This window comes from Patagioenas fasciata, chromosome 8, assembly GCF_037038585.1.
Source record: "Patagioenas fasciata isolate bPatFas1 chromosome 8, bPatFas1.hap1, whole genome shotgun sequence".
In the NCBI taxonomy this organism is placed as follows: Eukaryota; Metazoa; Chordata; class Aves; order Columbiformes; family Columbidae; genus Patagioenas; species Patagioenas fasciata.
The window spans coordinates 21724503-21747575 of record NC_092527.1 but is presented as its reverse complement, the minus strand read 5'-3'; the positions used below and the strand labels follow the sequence as shown (position 1 = coordinate 21747575).

Genomic DNA, 23073 nt, shown 5'->3' with positions numbered 1-23073 from the left:
TATGCAGCGCTTCTTAGTGGCAGATGCTCTAAAAAGAAATGTATCTGCTTTCAACATTTAAGCTATTAATGTTTTGAGGTACTAATCTTGAACAAGACTAATTTGAACTGAAGAACAGGAATATTACCTCAAAGTTGGTAGTACTTGAGTCCTGGGGTTTTTAATCTGTTTAAAGACTGATGAGTGATAGGGTTATTCCATCTACATTTGTGCACTTCTATACTGAATAAGAGAACATCTGCTGGAAAGGATAATTCCTTGTCATGCATTTTAAAAAGATATGCACAAGGGACTGCATTTTTTTCAAGATCACTAAAAATCCTAATATTTCCTAATCTTTGCATGCTTTTGAAGAAATTTTAGTGTAGATTTGTGTTTAATTTCTCAAACTGCACTTAAAAATGAAAACGAATACAGCCTTCCAAATATTGTGAAAAATACTTTGTGCTATCTTACTAGCACTGTATAGTTCATTAATATGATTAAATCTTCCAAATCCGAAGCAAATCCTCTGTGTAGCTAGTGGAGTAACCAACAGCAGCAATATGCTGCTACCCTCTGATAGTAGGGCCATAAATGTATACTTTTCCAGCTGGTTTTGGAGTTATTTGTTGGCAATTGGAAGGGTCTAGATTGCACAATCCCATGGTGTTACTGATTTTAGACTGCAGCTTTTAGAATTTTGGTGTCTGGCTTTTAGGGTCCAGCTTGATTCCTTTTACCCAGTTCCCTTCCAGGCAGCTTGTATCTCAGTCTATGCCCTTTTCTTTCCTGTTGGCATCTGGTTTAAATCTGCTTTCATATCTTCAAATTTTCCTCACTTCTGCTGGACAGCATCTTTTTTCTTGGGCACAGTGCTCAGAGAATTTAGATAAAGGTGATTTCACTGAACACCAGTCTCAGTGCATGGCAGCAAACCAGATCTCAGCTGCCATTGCAAGAGCAGACGAAGTAGGTGTTGTCACCGCTCAGTGAACACCGGTAATGTTCTCCATAAGCCTCTTTTTATACAACACAACACATGGAAATGTTGAGAAAAGCGAGTGTGCTGTCAGAAAAAAAAAAAAATAGAAAAATTCTTGAACATATTTAAACATGCTTTCTTTCTCTAACCTTTGTTCCGAAATCTTGGGCAAATTTGAGAGGATTTTTTTAACAGTTTTGCCTAAAAGTGAAGAAAACTAATTATTTTACAGGTGTCTACTGTGGAAGAAAAAAAAAACACATTTGAACTGTTCATTTGACAAAATTAAAAATAAGGTCATTTGATGGATTTTGGTTTTGGCATCTTTAGTATGAGTATCTTAATGAACTCCTTCTATAATCATCAACAGGGTTTGTTGTATTTGACAACTAGAAGTTTGCTTCTTTGGTTAGTCTCACAGAGACAGCAAGAGCTGGAGCAGCGTGAGACTGATTTGTCCTTGTTCTTAAAGATAAGCATAAACAAGATTAGATCCGTGAGACAAGGTGACTGATGTCCATTCTATGTCTGGTCTGTAGATATCAGTCTTTACAAACATCAGTCCATTGCTTTTGCCAAAACCTCGATTTGTATTTAAGAAAACATCTGAAGTGACAGATTTTTTAAATGTTTGGAGTTTCTGCATGTGAGTATAGCTGGACATATTATTATGAGCTTTTCAAGTGTAAATTTTTCTGTGTTCAGGTGAAATGGAAGAAATCAGATGTGAAGTTTGAAGACCGATTTGACAAGTATCTTGACCCATCTTTCTTTCAGCACAGAGTATGTATTCTTCTAAGACAACCTTATAAAAGACAAATTCAAAATGGTTGCTTTAGTTCAGAAGATGTCTTGGAATTTTTGGATTATATCTTTGAATTTGTCGATGTCCCAGGTGTTCTGGTACAAATAAGGCAGGCAGGTTTAGGACTGTAAGTTTTAAGTGATAGTTTTCTTGTTCAAATAGGATGGCTCCAGTTTTTAGAGTGCTTCAGTAAGTGTCTGCAGGCAAGCTTCAAGCCTGCAGCAAATACACGGCAGTTCAAGTAAATATATTGATGCGATTGGAAGCAATCAAGTTTCAGGGACCACAACTGTGCAGCAGTTGGGCATATGTATACTTTCTACCACCGTAAATGCAAAGCAAAAAGCATAAACCTAAACCAATTGGTAATACCAGTCGTGTTGGTTTAAACCTGGGGTTCTAATCTCTTTAGTAGTACACCGAGCTATACTTCTTTCTGAAATTAGAGATTTTGAGTTCTGTTTAGAGCTCCATGAAAACCAGAAGATGTACTTGTCAGAGGCAAAATAATGCTGTGCACATGGTGCTGCCTTTGGCTTTTTGACTGTGGGCGTCTCTTTTACCACTTAAACCTCTCTGCTGGGAAGGCAGCAGTGCATGTGTCTCCTTACCTTTACCCAGGCAGCATGCACAGCCAGTCCTTCAAACTTTGCTGGTGCTTACCTAAGCTGGGATAACTTTGTAATGAGCAAGCTTGGCTGTTGTAAAGCTTTGTGTACGCTGTTTCACAAAGCCAGTTTTAGTGGGGCTTTCTACAAATGAAGTGTTACTTAGCAGGACAGCTTGTCAGCACTAGCTAGGCAATGATTTATCCTTATTGGAACAACTTTGAAACACATTTACAGTTCTAAACCTTAGGGATGTGTTTTCTTTTTGTAGATTCACTGGTTTTCAATTTTCAATTCTTTTATGATGGTGATCTTTCTGGTTGGCCTAGTGTCTATGATATTAATGAGAACTTTGCGAAAAGATTATGCGAGATACAGCAAGGAGGAAGAAATGGATGATATGGTAAGATCTGCATTCGCACTTTAAGTCTCTTTTTTAAGGCTTATTGTTTATTGTGTTAGCAGCTCTGAATGGCTTTTTTCAATAGGACAGAAAGCTGCACTATGTGTGTCTTGAAAGCTTTACTGGTTTTCATGCTCCTAGGTTGCAACCCAGAATTCTGACCGTAGTCACTGTGTTAATATTCATATCCACACTTAGGTTAAATGAGGTCCATTCTGGGTGTGTAATAGAAGCCTGTGTATACTCTTAAACACTTCAGGGATGGGGGGAATCTGATTCATGCATTCGCGTAGTCATTTTTGTTGTCTTCATAAGCATCTGAAAAGTAAACTTTTGTCCTAGATTTGATGCATTCAGGAGGGAAGACATACTTGCACTTTAAGTTGTTTTAATAAATCAAACCTTTAATTTATGCCTAGCATGTGTGTTTGTCATTAGTTGTCATGACTAGACTTAAAATTTTTTGTTGTTGCTCCTAGGACAGAGATCTAGGTGATGAGTACGGGTGGAAGCAGGTCCATGGAGATGTTTTTAGACCATCCAGTCATCCTCTAATATTTTCATCGCTTATTGGTTCTGGTTGTCAAATTTTTGCTGTGTCTCTTATAGTCATTGTTGTTGCAATGATAGAAGATTTATACACAGAGTAAGTGTAATTGTGCCATGCCTTCCACAAATGAATGTCTAAAGGAACAAAATTGTTACAAAAATGCATGTTCTAACTGGCCTGGAAAAAATGTTTGAGAGTCTTTAGCAAGTGATCAGATGTAGTATTTGGAAGGGTTCTTTTAAGTTGTAATGAAACTTTGTCCTACTCTTGTCATGTGAGTTGGTCTCCTTTAATTTTACTGTTTCAATGCTTGCTTTTTTCATAATTTATTATGAAACTGTAGTTTGTTCTGCAGCATCATGAGTAGATTATGTGGGAAATAAATGTTAAAAGGCATATATTTTACTTACTTCACTTCTGGTTTCATCTGGAGTGATAAGATACTGCAGTATTTCTTACCTTCTTTTCCCCCCTTTGTCTTGTAAAGACTGAAGTATCTGTTTCTGTAGAGATTATATTTTGGATACTGGGGAGATACATACATATTTTTTTAGAAGTTCTTTGTTTTAAGCAATGGCCTAAATGTCGAATCTCTGTTCTGTTTTCCCTTGCCTATCACCTGTAACTATTGATTTTAACAAGTTGTAGTACTTCTCATGTGCCACTAGAGAGAACTCTTGAGTTTGAATCTAGCTGCATTTTAATGGTGTGTTTAAAAAGCCACTGTGTAGTACCAGTATCTTGGCATATTTCCATTTTTTATATGGTATTATTCCCCCTTTATGCCCCATGGTTACACTTCTGGAGAGACTTACGTACACATTTTAATTGTATAGCATGTCAGCCCTTGAAGGGAGGGAATGAAACCATTTCAGAATGCTTGTGCACCGTAGGGAAGCTGTAAGTTAGTAATAGCAAATGTAAAACATGTCAGAACAGTAATTTAAAAAAACATATGTGCACTTAGTCTTTTATTGTAATAGACCTTTATATCACTTTCAAAGTGAATTTAATTCTGGGTGTGTAAGGAACAGTTGACTACATCTGGTGCAGAGAATGCTTATGTTTAGGAGAATAGTGTGAGTGTGAGTGATAAAGGCTGTGAATCAGCATTACAAGATTGATGTCCTGTCAGTGTTCTTCAAGTCTGTTAAAAGTCTTGGGGATCATGTAGACGATGCCAACTGAAAGTGTCTTGGTCATGTCAGCAATTTATTATTAATACCAGATTGTGTTTTGAGATCTCTTCCATTAGAATATTTTAAACATAAGTGAGTAAGTTCAAGTATAAGAAATCTTTATAGTTTTAGATTGACTTCGGCTGGTCACTTTATAGGCAATCTGGATTTACATGGGTCACTGCAGACTGTGCATGGTTTTCTGTTTTTTTTTTGTGTGTTTCTAAATAGGCTTTAGTTAGGGCAACTGTTAAAATTGATTTTCCTCTAACAAGTAACTTTCTAAAATGTAACTATTGCTTATTATTTTTAAGAAGCAGATGTTAGCGTAACGCTCCTTCAATGTGTGTGACCAGCAGGTATATTTGCTTAGTTCAGTCCATCCAGTGATGTAAGCTGGTTGTACTAAGGGTCACTTTTGTGAGTAGAGCAGCCATCCAGGAATGGTACGTCAAAAGCCAAAACACCAAAAGTCTAGAATCTTTCAGAAGAACTAATTTGAAGATAGTACAGCAAACTGGCTGAAAAGCTTCCGCTGTTTTTTTTCTATCGAAGAGTAGCAGAGGGATATGGGGAAACAGCTCTGTCGTTAATAACATTTGTATCTGGCTATTCTTAGATATGATTTTTTAAAATGTATTTGGAGATGGCTTTTGTGATTTAAAATTATTAGCTTTGCCAGTAACATTTCAGAAAAATTATGCCAAAATGAGTGCTCTCAACATTTAATGAGATGATAATTTTAAAATCACTAAACTCTTCTGGCTGGACTACTCCATGCTGATTTGTGGCTTCATTATAGTATTTATAATTTCTAAATCAGTTTTCTAATTTTCTGTAAGATGAACACTTTCGATTTTAGAAGTTTAATTTCTGAGGGATGGCAGAAACGTAAATCACAATCTTAGTATATTTTTGTTAATACTGGCCTTTTTGTTAAGCAAAGAGTACCTTTTATCTGCAGCAGTTAAATCTTACACTTAACGTATGTCATGTAAATAATGCAGTTCTTTATACACTAGGTACACACATAGAAATGTTAGAGGATTTTGATCAGAGGTGAGATTTTTGTACTGCAGTGAAAATAAATGCATGTTAGGAAAAACGCAGTATGTTGCAACTCCTTTTCCTAGATTGAATTAGATTTGGCCAGAAGCTTTGAATACAAACGGTTCTCATTCTTATGCAGATTTTACAATTTAAGCACTGTAAAATTTTTACATTACCTAAAAATATTAAATAACTGCTTCTGCTAAATGTACATATTATACTGTAATCTTTGGCTCTAATACTGTGGGTTTTTTTTTTTCATTTATCAAAAAATCACTTCCTGTAGGAGAGGATCAATGCTTAGTACAGCTATATTCGTTTATGCTGCAACATCGCCAGTGAATGGGTATTTTGGAGGAAGCCTTTATGCTAGACAAGGAGGTAAATTGTTTTCATTTTTCAACATTTGCATTACATTGTTAAATGGAGAAATTATTATTTACTGACTTTCACCAATACAGAAGTATCCTCGTGGAGTTAGGTCATTCAGATGGAATCCATTCAATTCTTAATAAACAGAAAATACTTGGAACATATTTAACTTTCCTATTATTTCCTATTTAGTATGGGCTGCGTTTTCTACAGAAAGATACCCGAAGTCTCTGGTTAATTTGAAAGTAATGAGAACTAAAATAACGTTAACAGTGGTATCTTATGAATTACTTGTTATACTCTTGTATATAATGGTTTGGCTCATGACATCCAGAGAGTTTAATAGTCTCTTCCTCGTCTGTAACATGCTGTCAAGCAGCTCATGTTGTCTTATCGAGATGACTCCTACACAGCCCTGCTCTGTAGGTAGCAGGGGGGGGTTACGTTTACTAGCACAGAAAGGATGAGTATGCAGTACTTACTAGACCATTAAGTGTGGATGGGGAAAACTGTTTATAGCATGTTTTAAAGAAGGTTATTCTGCTTTTCACTATGTGATCTGCTTTACACTTGGCAGATTAAAAATTAGTATCAGCAGAGAGCAGAAGCCCAGTAAAATTGACATAACAGGTTTGGACAGGCTGTCTTCAAGTGCTCCCCACTATGCCTCTGAGTTATGACCAGTTACATCCTGGCAGACTGCTAGCTTTATCCATTCCCTATGCTGCAATAAAAGAGTAATCAATATCTATTATCCTCTACAGTGCTTTAGAAAAAATAGTTTTGTTAAGTTCGCCAAAGAAAATTTGTATCTTTTGAGCACAGCATACTTGCTAGTATTCAGTCTCAACTGCCCTCTAATCTACTCTGAGTTTGGAGGTGAGATGTTTCTTTTCATGTGTTTTGTGTATAAACCTAGTGATTTGTAGAAAAACAGGCCTAGGTATGTTAGGTTTGCTGTTCTAAAATGTACTGTGCTTTACAGTTGAGCCAGATTTGCCTTTTTTTTTTTTTTTCCCTGCAGATCCAATACACGTGAAACTGTGAAATGCTGATTGTGTTGTCTCATGGTGAAAATACATATGAGTGTCTTGAAAAGCATGTGCTAGTTTTCTGACTTTTTTATTTAGTGCTTATTACAGATGCATCTATGGTGTATTAAATTTAAATATAGAATCATAGAATCACAGAATTGTTTTGGTAGGAATAGACAGTATGTAAGAATATAGAAAGTAAAAGGAATACAGACAGTGAAAATTCTTGAAGTATTGCCCAAGAGAATTTTTTTGAGCTCCTCAGGGAGCTCTGTTAACAAGTGTTGCTGTTCCTTTATGTCTCAGGTTTAGCATTCACTTTCCTTCTACCTTTTCTGCTCTTGAAGATGTCTGAGTTCAGTTTTGCTGTACCTTAAATGCTGTGGCATTTTGCTTTATGCCAGGGATAGCTGATTCCTTACTGCATCCTGAATGTCTGGAGCCAGCTTACTTGGGCCAGGACAGCCCGGAGCGGGTGCTGCCTTAGGGCAGCTGTGGTGCTGAGTTGTCCCAGGAGCAGCGCTGGGCTCCCGAGTGCTCTCGGGGTGCGAGCAGGCTCGGCACAGGGCCAGCTCTGCTATCTTGGTCTCTGCTGAGCTGCGGCTCACATACACACTCATGTTTCAAATCCCCGTTTCTTTGGCCAGCTTAGTCAGCATATGCTGCTCTGCAGCCAAAATGTTCTCACGCTGTATTCCTTTTCCTGTCTTTTCACCTGGCCTTGTAAATTGATTAATGTGCCGCATATTGTGAACTGCCAGGAGTCAGATGAAACTGTAGTTAACTTTTGGTTCTTGTATTGATGTATTATATGGTTACCAGTTTTTCACCCTTTTGTGGAAGAAGTAGTCAAAACCTAAATTCTGGAGAGCTTGCTGGTACAATGTATTTTGTGTAAAGAGTTATCTCACCAGTCCCATTGGAATGTCGCTTTTTACAGGAAGACGATGGATAAAGCAGATGTTCATTGGGGCCTTCCTTATTCCAGCAATGGTGTGTGGAACTGCCTTCTTCATTAACTTCATTGCCATCTATTATCATGCTTCAAGAGCTATACCCTTTGGAACCATGGTGAGTCATTTTACTGAAGAGTTTAAACACCACTATAGACACAGGAAAACTACCTTTTAGTCTAAATACAATTGTGAGTCGTAGCTTTAGCTGCCTGGTTAGAAATTTATTCTGGAGGGTTTTAAGGTGCTTCAAGTATAAATCATTTTAGTCACAATAGCAACAGCTGCTGGATGCCAGGAGGCTTCTCTCTGCTTAAAATGGTGCTGCTGCTTTGTGTTCAATCTTATAGCAACATGGGAAGTTAGCAACTTGAATTTGCTTCTGGATGGCCAATGCAAACTGGTTATAAGCTTTCACTTGGAATCCTTTTGTGTTGCATTTGAGCTACTTCCAAATCATTGCAGTCAAGCAGAAAAAATAAAAATAAAAGACCAGCCAACAAGGTGAGATGAGAAGTCCTGAGGAGATCTGACTTTATGAAAACAAATCTCTGTTTTCACTTTGTGAAGTGGTATTTAGTATCCAGTTATGGTATTGTGTCTGTGTACTAACTGTATCACTTGAAAAAGAATGCTGGTTGGATTTAATCATTATGACTTTTCTTGTTTCTTGTGGCTTTTGTGAGGATTTCGTTTGTTGTCATGGCCCTTTCAAGTAACCTCAAATAATCCTGTGAATACAATGTAGGAAATAATCACTTAGCACTTTGACAGAATTTTTCTTTGAGCTTGCAAGGGGTAGTATTTGAGAGCAGATTTTTTTTTTTAAATGCACCACAAAATTGCTTTTTATATTTTTATTCAGTAGCACTGTTAACTTTAAATGTCTTGAAACAGGAAGACTTGTTTTCTTTTCTAGATCTGTAGCAAATCTTAGAATTTAACCACTTTATAGCTTCCTTGCATATCAGTTTTCGTGATACGTTAAACTGTTCTTAGTTTAAATCTACAACATAATGAAGCCTAATATCACAAATTCTGTCTTAAAAATTGTATTATTGGGGATATTATCAAATTAATTATGTGGCTGAAAATACTTCTTAAGAACACATTGTTAATGGATGAATGTGGTAGAAATCACAAATGGTAGCAAAAAGAGAGACAATTCTCAGTTTCAGGGAAGGGCTTTCAATAATTTTCTACTGATGGAGGAGCCATTACTTGACATGTACGTTGCTAGTTCTAGTCACCTCCTTTTCAGTATTTTCAATTAATGCCTAAATACCAACTTTTGCATTAAATTTGTTGCTATAATAGCACTAAATATAACACAGAGTTAAATACGTTTATAAACAGTTCATTTAATTTTTCTGGTTTTCTTCTTCCAGAAAATAGCTTAAGATCTTTGGATATATTTGTATTAGTTAGTCAGTGCCCCAAAGGAATATTGTATTGTTTGTTTGTTTGTTTTTCCTAAGCTAGTAGCCAAATACAATACTGTCAGAAAAGTATACAATATTGATCTTTGATATGCGCAAATAGGCTTCACTGCTGAGCAAGCATTTATAAAATCACATTTCTTACTTGTATTGCCATTTGGAAGTCAGGGAATTTCAACTGTGCTGAAGTTTGTCTTGTAAATCTGTTCAGCTGGTTTGTATTTTAAGATCATGGAAATCTGCAAGAGCAAAAAGGGAATATAAATCTTCAGGGGTCACTTAATCAGGATGTTAGGACTCTTTATACACAGTGATTTTAATGATCTCAAGGTTTTATGAGTGTGTTCAAATCATTGACTGTGGCAATAAACCTTCACGGGAGTTAGCAGACTTTTAGTAGGAGCAGGTTATGAATCGGAAACTTCATCAGAATAAGCAACGCTCTAATGATTTCAAATCAACTAATGAAGCTGGTTTGTAGAAGGAAATGAAATTGTTTGAAATTACTGTGTTATGCTTCAGGTTGAAGTCCCTGGGAAGCCCTCTGGTTTTACAGATAAAGTACCTTTATGTCTTTCCACCCCTTTTTTCAGCGTAACGAAGCTTCCAGAATTCTCTAGTGCAAACCTGCTGCTGCTGCCTTCTTGGGAAAATAAAACCTCTGCCATCTAAGTGTATTAGAACACAGAAATTACTTCCTTTACACTGGCGTGTCTTAAAACCACCCTCCTTGATTTAAATTGCTGGCAAGAATTACCACCTCTTCTTGACTACTGTAAATCTGGAAAAAGCGGAAACCAAGTTGCTGAAGAAAGTCTCTGAGCTAAACATTTCCTAAGAGACTGTGGTTAAATGTGACATCCTGTACTTTGTCCGTTTTGTGTAGCCACTGCCCCATGAACCGCTAGGTAGTCCCCTCTCACTGTCTTAATTTGTCCCTCCAGACAGATTTTTTTCTCTGCAATGTGGGCAAGGGCAGCTGATGGTGCCAAAGCCAAGACATCCAAGCTCACGCACAGTTGCTGCATTTTTGATCTACCTGGTGTCTGGTCATCCACACTTTGTCTTGAAATGCTCAAATTGATTGAGCTCTTCAGGACCTTCATACACCTCACGATCTTTGCAGTCTGTGTTGAAATTCAAAGCTTCGCTCACCTTGTATAATTCACTCCTGGTGTCTGGGATCTCGAAGATGTGGCAAGGACTGGGAAAATCCAAAACTTGGTTCTCAGGTCATTCTTCAGTCTTGGGACTCTACCTTTAGCCCTTTTGGACATACATGCAAACCATCGTACCCTAAACTGCGACAAACCTTCTTGAGTGAAATACACCATGAGCCTGAACAAAGGCTCAATCCCTTCCTGGGATATCTTTCAGCTGCCCTTCCCTTCAGACTGCAATATGGAATGTGACAGATTTTATTCAAAATGAGAGCTTTTTAAAACTTAATGGTTTAAAGCTTTCAACTCCCTAAGCATATGGACGGGTTATAAAAGTCAGGGATTTTTCTCTCATCTCTTCACCTGTATAAAAATGCAGTGGGTGCTGTTCAAATCTTTTGTTCTTTTGGAGCACAGATTTGATTTTGGGAGGTATTTTGTTTATTAAATCGTCTTACTGGTGAACACTGAAGGGTCCTGAAGGTGTAGACCATGACTTACCTTCTGTTGGTGTTTGTTAGTCTTTTCGCTGTACATATCAACCATCATTCTATTTTGTTGGTTTTTAATTCTATGCAAAAAAAAAGGAGCATGGAACAATTAGAAAGAATTCTAAATAATGGCAAGCGAAGTGACCTCTGCATATATATTTGTGAGTGTGGTGGTAGTTCTGTGCAGAAATACTTACGAAGTAATGCAGAATTTCTGCAGAGTACAGCATGATTGAATTTGAAGGGACGATCTTAATTCTGGCATTTCATAAGTTGTGACTGCTTACCTTGTTCTGTGTGTGACACATAATTTAAAGATTTCCATTAAGGCTACCATGACTGATGTAATATCCTGACTGCAGAATCCATGCAGCTTCTATTAAACTGTTTAACATGTACCATTTTTGTTTTGTTTGAGCAGTAGGTTCCTGCGTGGCTAATGTTTCCAGTATGCATTTTTAATGATTTAATTAATTAAGGTTATGCACACTGAATTTCTCTTGGGATCAAGGCCCTGGTGTTTGCATCTTTTATACCTTGTTTAAACTAGAAAAAAGTATTTCCTCCCACAGACAGCTTCATCTAGGCTGCAGCCATCCCTGACAGCTTTAAGTTGATGTAAATGTTTGCTGCCACTGAAAAAGGAGGACCTGGTAGCACCAAAGATTTTTCATGCCTTGAGCCAGATAAGGAAATATACCTGACTAAGAATATAAAAAAAATGTAGTTATATGCGTTCAGCAGGGTGCTTTCTCGGATTACTTGAAAGTGACTGTGGAATCCTTGGTCAAAACCCTCATTTTTGCTGGAAATAGACCTAGATAAATGCTTCTGCGTAAATTTTCAACAGTTCAATTTGTTACCCAAAGCAGCACCCTAGATTAATTACTTAGTTGTAATAAAATCAATAACACTTTATTTTGAAGCCTTGTGTTTATGTCTTGTTTTGTATAGTGTTTGGCCAGGTGATGTGCAGGAAACTGTTTCATTGTATAGGTTCGGTAACCTCTGAGGGGGAAGCGTCTCGCGACCGAGGGTGCAGTTTTGGTAGCTGACAGGAAAGATCAAGCTGCTGCTTTGACAGTTAATTTTTATTGCTTTTCTCCCTTGTGCATTTAGCAGTCAAGGCACTGTAGCCTGCCAGTAGCTGTTTAATATTAGATATGCTCATAAAAATTTTAATTATCACCTTTGAATGAAGTTTAATCTACAGTTGTCAGAAAATATGAAACACATGGCGCTAGAACATAAATTATGTCCCTCTTGACAATGTTCCCTTTCAAATATGGAAAACCGAATTCTGCGCATTCAGTCAAGGGCAGTAGAATATTCTTTCCCCCTCCAAACAAAAAGGGTTAGAAAGAATGCAGGCTTGGTGAGGTTGACACTCTCTTCTATGGCAGCTAAAACCTGCAAACTAAATCAGTTGCTTGTATATAAATAAGATATTTTGTACAACAAAAATGCAACCGTCAAAATGAAGTAGTTATGTTTTAATGTACTAGCTTGGCAGAAAAACTCATAAAATTTGTCATCAGTAATACAGATTATGGAGAATGTGTGCTTGTTTGCTTGATGGAAGACTGGGTTTATAGACATAGTAGATTTGCTTGTTTGCATAATTTTTCTCTTCTGAAGTGGTAATTAACACTGTTCTGAATTTTTTTTTTTTTTGGCGGATGTTACGCTAATACTTCTCTTAAAAGGCTCAAAGACCTAGCTTTCTTACCTCTGCCTGTCATGCAACAGCTACTATTGAGGTTTTGGGTTTTTAGTATGTTACCAGTGATATCTGTAGGGAGGTGTTTCTGTGGGAGGGCAGAGCATGTATGGGTCTTGATCCTGCCTTTGTTTCCTCTCGCCATTGGCCATGGTGAAATGGAGGCCAGTAAGTGCTTGAGCTGCTTTCACCGTTGTGATCTCATTCTCTGAAACCTATGAGGCAGAGATTTCATAACTTCCTCTCTTTCTCAGTTAACACACTTGTGTATACCGGTGCCCTGTGTTTGCTTCAGTTTGGATTTGAGCTCTCTATGTTTAGACATTGCCCAACCTGCATCGTCACTGCTCTTGCCATGTGTGGCGACAAGTACTACCTCTTCAGTTTTTGGGGAAGGCAGTGTCTTCACCTCAGATCTGAAATTAAGAGGAGCATGCCTAAAAAGGCAGAAGCTGGCTATGCCCAGCCACCTCTCGCATCCAGAGAAGACTGTTACTGCCAAGAATGAAGAAAGTGATTTTCAGCAAGCATCAGTCTGAGCAGGTAGACTACCCTGGAGTCAGACAGCAAGTTCAAAGCAAGAAAGAAAATGCTACTGAGGTCAGCACAGTGTGTGCTGATTCTAACCAGTACTGGTTGTGTTGGTCAACCTGCTAAGACCAGCAGGATGCTGTCACTGGGGTGAGGTTATCTCAGAAGACAGAACATTCACAGCTTAGACAGCATATCAGCAGCAGGTGGAAGTGGGAGCTGTACCTGAACCTGCACTATGGGCCATCCTTGCTTGCTTAGTTGGGCCTCCCGTGCTCTGCAGAATTATCTCAGATAATTTTTATGCTCCTGAATGGTGCCAGGAAAAATTGTACTTCAGTTCTAGCTATCGTCAGAACATGGCATGGCATGAAGACTGGCATTTCATTGTGTAACAAAACATTGACTTTACCTAATGCTGATTACTAGATTTCACTGAAGAGTATAGCTGTTCTGTCTGAAATCAGTTCTTTTTTCAGCCAGATGGTTAATAGAAGGGAAGATGTTACAACATTATCAGCCATGATTTGACTGATCTGACAATGAAACCACAAGCACTTGTAATTTCAGAAAATCTGAGTGTACTGGGGACAGGTGAACAGTACTTCCTGAAGCCATTATTCAAGGAACTTTGGTCTGTCTCAGCTTGTTTTATGCAGATAAATATTTTAGATTTCAAAGCTGTTGCTGAGTCAGTCTGTTGGACAACACAACAGCCCAGCCCTGCTGGAACAAGTTGGGTTTTCTCCTTGCCCACCTGGTTTGAAGCCATTCAGCTCTGCAGCTGGTGTCACTAGAATGAGATGCTACTGACTGCCTTTTTTCATGTAGAAGTTTCCCAACTAATCACTAATTAGGCCTGGATGTTTCTTGCTTGGTTCCTTATCCAAGGTTACATTCTTTCCCTGTGGATTCCCTATGGTAGATGTGTTTTGCAAGATGGACGATTACAGGCTACTAAGTTTTGTTCCAGGTGAGCTTGGAATCCAAGGCTCTTCCTGAACAGTTTTCCTGCAGTGAAGCAGTGGATTCACTTTCTACCAGTGTCCCTAGTCAGGGGTAGTTTCTGAGAACAAGAAATAAAGACATCTTGATAACTGCATGATAAAAGCCAGTTGTGGCTGGATGAGCAGTACAGCTGCGCTCTCATGCTGCCTGCGTGTGAGCTTTCTGCCTCAGACAGCTTTGAAAACTGCTGAGCTCCAGTAACAGGGACTGCCCCACACACCTGGGGATCTTGCCAGGCAGGAGCAGAGCGAGCTCTTCTTGCAAATGGAAATGGTTTCATTATGGTCAGCTTGGAATTTTTTTTATTCCTGCCCAGGCCTTAATTCTTGGATGTTGCTTCTACCCACTGGACCACAAACAAGCTGGGACTTTTTGCTCAGGATTTTAGTAAACGTAACGCTCAAGATGTTCTTTGATGTTTCTAATACTTTTGGACATTTTTCTCTGAAAACACTCATCTGTTTTCAGGGGCAAAACTTGCATCCATTAAAGTGAGTTAGTTGTATAATTCTGCTGCAATTTATTCTTAGGCAGCCTCAATGCCTTACCTAAGACACTGCTTGCTTACCCGTTTTTTTCAAGTAATGGAAGAAGATAAACAGCAGACACTAAATATGTATAGAATGTGCAAAATCTGCTTTATTATTGGCAAGCATAAATACTCTAGCTTTTCCTTATTTATTGCTGAAGCTTCATATTTTGGTGATGATGTAATTCTCTAATAACGGCTCCTCAAAGATATGCAGAGCAGTCTGGACAGTGCTTCAGCTTGTTTACCTTCTGTTTGGTGAACCCCTTCTGTAAAGCATGAAGGCTTGCTCCATCCAACCCCAGACAACATTCTCCATTCACATCTGGCCTGACCTAGTGATCATAACAACTCAGGAGTAGAGGGATAACCCACTGACTTTTGTCAGATGTTGCCGTAAATGGTGTGATTGACTTAATGGTAAGTTTGTGTTGTGTTAATGTAGTGCAGCTCCTCATCTCATGAAGCCTGGCAGCAGTTCTTGTTTTTCAGCTGCTCACAGCAGATTTTTGTAGATATAACATGTGAACAGCCTTTTTTTATTCTGGAGTAACTGCTTCTTAAGTCAGTGTGTGGCTCTTAGACGTGGTCCTTTGTCCGTTGTTTTGGACTAATCTGCGGCCATGGGCTTTGCATCCTGATGGAATCAGAGAGGAATATAACTTCTTTGCTCGGGAGGCACCAGGGTGTACACAGAGCCTCAGGCAACAGTGCTTTTAGAAGGCAATATTTTCATATATTTACATAGAGAAGGTCACAGGGTCAATATTCAGAACTGTGGTTATGGCATTACAGGCACCTGTTGTGTCTTTAATTATCAATATTAAAAAGATAACAAACTGTCTAATGCTAATTCATTTAGTGCTAAACAGTTATAAGTAGAGAACATCTTGCTAAATGCTTGAAAGTTTCACATTTTGGAAGATGAAAATATGTTGACTTCAAAGAATAGCAAAAGTAGAGCTACATACATATATTGGAAAAAAAGATGATTTGTGGTAAAATTTTAAGGAAGTTGTTCAATTGGAAAGAGGTGGAACCTTGGTTGACTTTGCTCTATATGTAAGTAGGACCACTGTGCGTCTGTATTGTGCATCTGTGCATACCAGTGGTCACTTGTGTCTCTGGCAGTCTGTGTTCTTGATTAGTTAGTTGGCGGATGGTGGAGAAAATGGAACCCAAAGTTTTAGTTGGTAGCATTCTGACATGGCTTTGCAATTCTTTTTTGGGTTTCATTTTTGGATTGGAATAAAAATTTTGCAGCCGGTAGTTGTAGCTTTGTATGCAGCTGTGTAGCTGCTAGATGTTGACTCCCAGGGACAGCATACTCTGCAAAAGTTTAAGAGAAGCTGACAAAATTTTCTGTGATGAAGTACCATGAAGATTTCCATTTCTTTCCAGTTCAATGTATTGAGTATAATGATTAGATGAAAACAGTAAAAAAAATCTGCAATGGTTCTGTTCTTTCAGTTGATGCAAGAAAATATACTTAATAATGTTTATGAGGAAGTTTCTTGGGAAGTAAATACTTCCATTTGATAAAACAGATGTATATTGACTAATGCTTCATAAGTAGCAGTATGATTCTAAAGCAAAATGTACTAAGGACTAATGTATACAGAGTGAGCTTGTTGTCTTCTTTTATCATCTTTTAAATTTTTGTTTGTTTGTTTGTTTGCTTCTAGGTGGCAGTGTGCTGTATTTGTTTCTTCGTCATTCTTCCATTGAACCTTGTTGGTACAATTCTTGGCCGAAATCTGTCAGGACAGCCTAATTTTCCATGTCGTGTCAATGCAGTGCCTCGTCCCATACCAGAGAAAAAATGGTAAAGACAAGCGTACATGTTAACTAGATGTATTCACTTCAGTACATTAATGACTTTTCAGATGTGATCATTGAAAGCGTTTCTAGAATAACTTTTTTGATTTAAATTCAGTTGTGTCTAGAAGAACACATCAACTGACACTTCCTTAGTATGATTTGTCTGTTGAATAGAAACACCAAGTGCAGTTAATTGTTAATAGTTGTAGCAGACTTACCATCCTGGGTCACTGATTCACTTTTGGCCTGAAATGCTCTTCAGTGTTTTATGTAAAAGGAATGGTCCCAACCGATTCTTGTATGGGTATCTTGAAACCAAACCTTTCCTCTTTAGTTAATGCCTTTTGCACATTTAGGATTTAATGTGCCTTGGAGGCAGAACTGTTCTGGTTAATGGTCTCCAAGTACAAGCTGAGACATATTGACAGGGTGAGGGAGGGGAGAAGTTTGCAATGCTGCTCCCAATTCTGCGCTTTATTTGGTGGCACAGAGCCTAAAATACTCCAGGTATACAGTTTGAATTGCAAATAAGCCTTTATTATTTTTGAAGGGAATATAAAGAGGTGGATGGCTAGTCACAAAAAGTAGACTTGGGTTTTTGGAAAATCATCAATGCAGTCACTTTTTCCTATTAATTTAATTCTGAGATGGAGGCAGCAAGCTATGGAAATGAAAATATCCTCAGAGGATATTTTAATAGATTTTTTTGCTTTCCTTGTTCCGACGAATGGAACAGACAAAATGAAGGGGGCACTGAAACGTGTACGCCCACGTTATCCAGGAAGTGCGGCCTACTTAGTTTCTCGTTAACAGTGGGTTGTGCAGCTCAGATGCTAGGATTTGATTTATATTGTGACCTGTATCTTGGCAATCTGATGGATTTTTCTGGATCAGTGTGACAGATAAAAAGAAATAAGATACTTCTCTTGAAGATGATGAAATTGCACACCGTCAGCTTAGACAAGTCTCCCTATAAATAATAAAAGAAGCTGCAAATTAAATCACTGGTTACTAGCTAGATTCAGCATCATTACAAGTACTACACAGAGGTCACCTTTCATGAGTAACAGTATCATCTACAGGTAGATGAGTATTCATTTTTGGCCGTAGGCTTGTGACTTAGTATAGCGTTAAAAATAAACACTGGTTCTTAATTATATAACCCATTACCCTTCAAAATTTTCTTTGTGCTTTTTGCTGTATTTATAGCCATCAACAACTCTGAGTTTTCACTGCCTTCATTCAAGGCTAGTGGATGTTACGGGGCTTGATTGCTTAGGCACTTTTTGGGCAAGAAAGGTTCTTTCTGTAGCCTTTAAGGCTGTGGTTAGATGCCCAACCTTGTGCCTGCAGGTGGTAGGTGTTTCAGCTTTCCCCAAGAATAACTCCTTCTATCCATACACATGACATCTTTAGGGGAATCTTCTTTCTAATATGCTGATATGAGACAGATATGTTTTTGTTCGTGTACCATTTAAATTCTCTGTGCTATGTTAATTACCTGGTGTTGTCTTAATGTGTTTATAAATGAAAGGTTAAAATTATCCCTAAACTAATCTTAATGTCTTCCAGGTTCATGGAACCAGCTGTTATTGTTTGTCTAGGTGGAATCCTCCCTTTTGGTTCAATTTTTATTGAAATGTGAGTATGCTAGCTACTTGCCAATTTGATTAAAGAGTGTAATAATTTAAGCTCAATTACAATATCATCTGCATATTTTGTTTACTCTCTTCAGGTATTTCATTTTTACTTCATTCTGGGCTTACAAGATCTACTATGTTTATGGCTTTATGATGTTGGTTCTGGTTATCCTCTGTATTGTGACAGTTTGTGTGACTATCGTTTGTACGTATTTCCTGCTAAACGCAGAGGATTACAGGTGGTAAGTATTGCATTATTTGCATAGTTAACCAGACTGTGAGAGTTTTATAGAAAAGTAATGTTCTTCAGCCTAGATGGGTCTTTTCCCATGTCCACAGTGTAGCTGTAGGGAATAAAAGCAGATCTTGGATCCTTTCTGTGTAGGAGTTTCTGTATGTATGTGCATCTGTGTGTGCATGTATGTATGTATGTATTAAAAAAATATGTATGTCAAGGCACACAGGACTGTGAAGAAGGATCATCACTTGATATCAGTGGTAACTGTTGCCATAGAAGCTTTAGTCACTTGCAGCAGACAACATGTAGATTTTGTTAAATAAACCTGTAGAACCAGAATACTTTATTTTCAGGATAAAGTTTTAGCGCATTGTGCATCTTCTTGGGAGGCCTTTTGGTTAGATATGTGATGAACATGTGTGCTTATTTTCAGGCAATGGACAAGCTTTCTTTCTGCGGCATCAACTGCGATTTATGTTTACATGTACTCCTTTTACTACTACTTTTTCAAGACAAAGTAAGTGGTAGTTTTCTTGCTTGAATATCAGATTACCATATTGCTAAATAAGTTTATTGAGAAAAACTGGGGAAAATACCTGGCATAAATTCCTGTCTTTCTTTTTCAGGATGTATGGCTTGTTTCAAACGTCATTTTACTTTGGCTATATGGCAGTATTTAGCACAGCTTTGGGAATAATGTGTGGTAAGTTTCAAATGTATCGAGAGTTTTCTGTCAGAAATTTTCAGACTGTCATGTTTCTGATTTTTAGATCCGTGGTTTTAGCAGCGGAGTGTGTATGTCTGCAAGTTGTGCTCAAAAAAGCTTACAATCTTTAAAAATAATCTTAAGAATTTTCTGCTTATACTCTGTTTCTACCTAATGTAGGAGATTTATGTGGATTGTGTCTTCTGATAGGAAGATAATTTATGTACTGTGCAGTGAATTTCAGCCTCAATGCAAGTTTGAAAGACTCAATACTTGGCAAGAAATTGTGGAAAATAAACTCCATTAAGTTGAGTCCATGCTAGCAATTTGTTTCAGAGGTTTTACTGTTGCTGGAAGACAGGGAGGTTGGTGCACCTATTGAGGCATCAGTGGTGTTGCAATACTGGTGATGCTACTGCCTGTATCTTGTGGTATGTATATGTGAGAGTGACCAGAGCAGAAAGGACTGACACTTCAAGATAGCATTTGAGAAATAAGTATTGGAATATTGACAGGTGAGGAGAATGGTTAGTGCTCCTGTGTACAGCTGGATTTCATTGCCTTTTAAGATACTGTTTTGACAAATGTTTAGAAAAAAGCTCTGCATGGAGCTCATCTGGTAAAGTCAAATATACTTGTTCGCCTGTTAGCTTTATTTTTTTCCTTTGCTCTCTGACTTTCAGAAAGTGCTACTTGGTTCTTTTGTACTTTTCTATGATGTTATTTGCTTTTTATGCATGAACCTTATTTAATACTTCTTAGTGAATGAATAGTCTATCGACTCTAGTGGAAGGATTTGAGTTAGATATTTGAGACACATGATGTCTTACAGGAACTTACTTTCTATAAAGTATACATTTCATGATACCACAAGAGGGTGGGTTGTTTAACAGTGCTTGATAAAAAGGGCAGGAAAATCATCTCTTAATTGCTGAGTACCTGTTCCCCTTTTCTGTCATACAATCTAATCTTGCTTCATCAGGTTCTTGGCACATTACAAGACTTCCCTGCTGTTCTGGTAGTCTTGCAGCCATTTTTTTCTTTAATAGGCTTATACTTTTCAGCTCTAATCTTCTTTTTAAAGTGCTCAGGCTGGTATTGATTAAAACGTCTATGATGCAGAAGCCAAGCTTGCCCACCAGTTTCTGTAATTAAAATGGTTTTTAAAATATGGAAAAGGAAGACTGTCAAATGCTTTCTTGTCATGGAAGGACACTACTTGATGGAATATTAGAGTAAAATCGAAATTTGTTCTGAATCAGAAAATACTGTGACATTAAACTTTATTTCCATAGCTCTATTGAGATTTCTTTTTGTCTTTTTAAGTGGGTTGGAAGAGAAGCTGTGAGATTCCTTTTTACTGAGCACTCCCATTTCCAGCATGTGGAGGGAAGAAAAAAAATCCCCTGTCAAAAAGCATTTGTCTAGGGAACTTGCTGCCATTGAGGTCTAACAAAGACATTTGTGTTAAAGAATTGTGCAATGTGCATGCTACTGACTGTATGTCTCCTGTGAACAGTGTGTGGAGCTGTGCTTTGGGGGCTCACACGAATGGGCGTGTTCAGTATCACACAGTTTGGTAGGAGACGAACTAGTTACAGGGTCCAAAGCAGCCACAGGGAAACTCTTTAGGTTTGTGTCGTCCAACTCTGTTTTTCGTGCCCCTGACGATGCCCAGTGAACTCGGATCCCACATGCCGTGGAACGCTTTGATCCACAAAGTCTGCTGTGCTCTGCAGAGCATCTCAGCTCTGGGACTGGACAGTGGGGAGCCCATGAGAACTTCCAAACCTTTTGTGCTCCTCATGTTTCCCTCTTAGTGACAGAAAAGAATAAAAGTTATTCCCCAGTTCAGTGGATGGCTTAGGAGCCAGGTAGTATAGAAAGGCCTCTTGCAATACTACGCTTCAGCATCCAGATGAATACTGTAAGTATGATCGAAGGGCTTTTTGAAAAAATCCTGTGCATACAAAGTCACAACTCTAGTCAGTGTTAATTGGTTTGAAGTAATAGATGGGAAATAATATTTTTCTGGTTTGTGGTTGCTCTTCCTCGCTGTTTGCATTTTGCTCTATTTAAAAGCTTGTTGTTCTACTGAAATATGCTTGCAGTCTATTTCTGCTGAACCTATATAGGCCATAACCAAGTTATAAATATCATCTGATAAGGTGTTTAATAAATAAAATCATTCCCTTTGCTATGGATTTTTTAGTTCAAATGAGCCAAGTGTCCTGCATTTGTTTCAGGAAGACATTCTGTAGTAGTCATTGTGTGGGGTTTCCCCCTCCCTGCCCCATGTGTTATTCTATGCCTGTGAAGTAGCCCTGAGGTTTAACCCCTGCCTTGGGTATTGGCCATTAGTGGCCTTCATTGCTAAGGCTCCCGTGATTCAGAATAGGTTATGATTTGTTTATGGGGTTGAGAGCTTATGGTCTCACATGACTGCTACTCTCTACTCCTCCCCCTTGCTCCCATCTCATGCATAGATTCTCTAGATCCCAAACAGAACACAATTAATGTATTGTTCTTCCAAATCTCTCTGATATCTGGCATCACATCACTAGATGAACCCACAAAGAGCAAGTTCTGGAATATGTCTGAGTTTAGCAACTAAAATGGGCATTGGATCTGTTGCCAGTGTCTGCTTTAACAGGTAAAACATGAATGAGTCTTAAAACAAGACTCCAGTGCCATTATTTTGTCCACTTACTGGATAAGGCAGACAATGGGCTCCTTGACAGGCTGCAGAAGAATTTGCGTGTGCTCCTGTATGACTCCAGGTTCGCGTCACCTCTGCACAGCCCGTGCTTGGGTCTGTCTGAGTGCTGTACTGGTCTCTCCTGGAACTGCCAGCCCTTCCCTCTGCTGCATCCTCAGCACAGCAAGCAGCCACCTCATCTTGTGTGTGCTGTATTTGTTTTGATCGCACTCTACTTTGTCCAAGTTAGTAATACAAATCCCTAATTTGTGGACCAGTGGAATAGTTGTCAAGATATTTTTACAGCTTGAAATGCTGTGCAGTACAGAGGCTGGCACCACAGGCTCTTTACCGCTCCAATAGCAATGGAAGGATGCATCGGATTTGCCTTGTGCAGGTTTCCTGATCAGGTATGAATGTTGGGCTTTTAGCCTTCTAAACATGAAATTTTGTGAGAGCTCAGTGGCTGACCTCGTGAATGATCCGGTCATTTCCCAGGATTTAAAGAACTCTCCAGGTTCTGAAAACTCCGTGGTCAGCAGTGCTATCTGCAGGTCTGCATGGTGTTAATTTCTAAAGGCAAGCTTCTCTCTTTTTATTGAAATGTAAAGTTTTAGCAGAAAACTTTTAGTGTTGGTTAGGCTTTTGTGTTTAACACGTCTCATGCAAGATTGGTGCATCCCAGATCACCAAAAATGTCAGTTTATGCTTTGATCTGGGCTTTTCTATATTGCTTCAGGCAAGCAAAAATATCTCTTCTGTTTAGAGTCTGTTCTGTACTGAGCATCCAAACATTTGATGTTAGGAGTTCTCTGTAGTGAGTTACAGCCCTGACTTCCCTATCCTTTTCTTCCCATATTTTATGATGTGTTATTCTGGCAATCTGACAGCAGTTGTCTTTAATTCTTGCTTGATTGTCAACTTCTAACTTGAGACTTTGCCAAGCTGACTTCCACAAGGCTGATTTACTCTTAGTTTTTCTTGAAAGAGATGAAGATATTCTCTGCGAATATTGTAAGACGACAGTATTTACTGAGGCTGGCAAACCTGAGGTTCTGGGTTTGACTGAGCAGGTTGCTGAAGCTCTTTCTGAGAAGAGGCCTTGGTCCAGTGCATTTCTTTCGTTTTTCTAGGCATCCTTAGTCTTACAGTATTTTGAGCAGCATAAACTGTTG

General features: G+C 38.4%; 1 protein-coding gene across 1 annotated transcript in view; it reads left to right on the top strand.

Annotated features, from left to right (window-relative positions):
- The window catches only part of TM9SF3 (transmembrane 9 superfamily member 3), a 46486-nt gene that overhangs the window by 21130 nt on the left and 2283 nt on the right, over positions 1–23073 (top strand). Inside the window, exons 5-14 of the mRNA XM_065843234.2 lie at positions 1670–1747; positions 2649–2780; positions 3260–3426; positions 5845–5939; positions 7905–8035; positions 16481–16620; positions 18189–18257; positions 18352–18498; positions 18928–19011; positions 19121–19197. Of these exons, the coding sequence (XP_065699306.1) occupies positions 1670–1747; positions 2649–2780; positions 3260–3426; positions 5845–5939; positions 7905–8035; positions 16481–16620; positions 18189–18257; positions 18352–18498; positions 18928–19011; positions 19121–19197 (1120 nt within the window). The remainder of the gene's footprint in view (positions 1–1669; positions 1748–2648; positions 2781–3259; positions 3427–5844; positions 5940–7904; positions 8036–16480; positions 16621–18188; positions 18258–18351; positions 18499–18927; positions 19012–19120; positions 19198–23073) is intronic.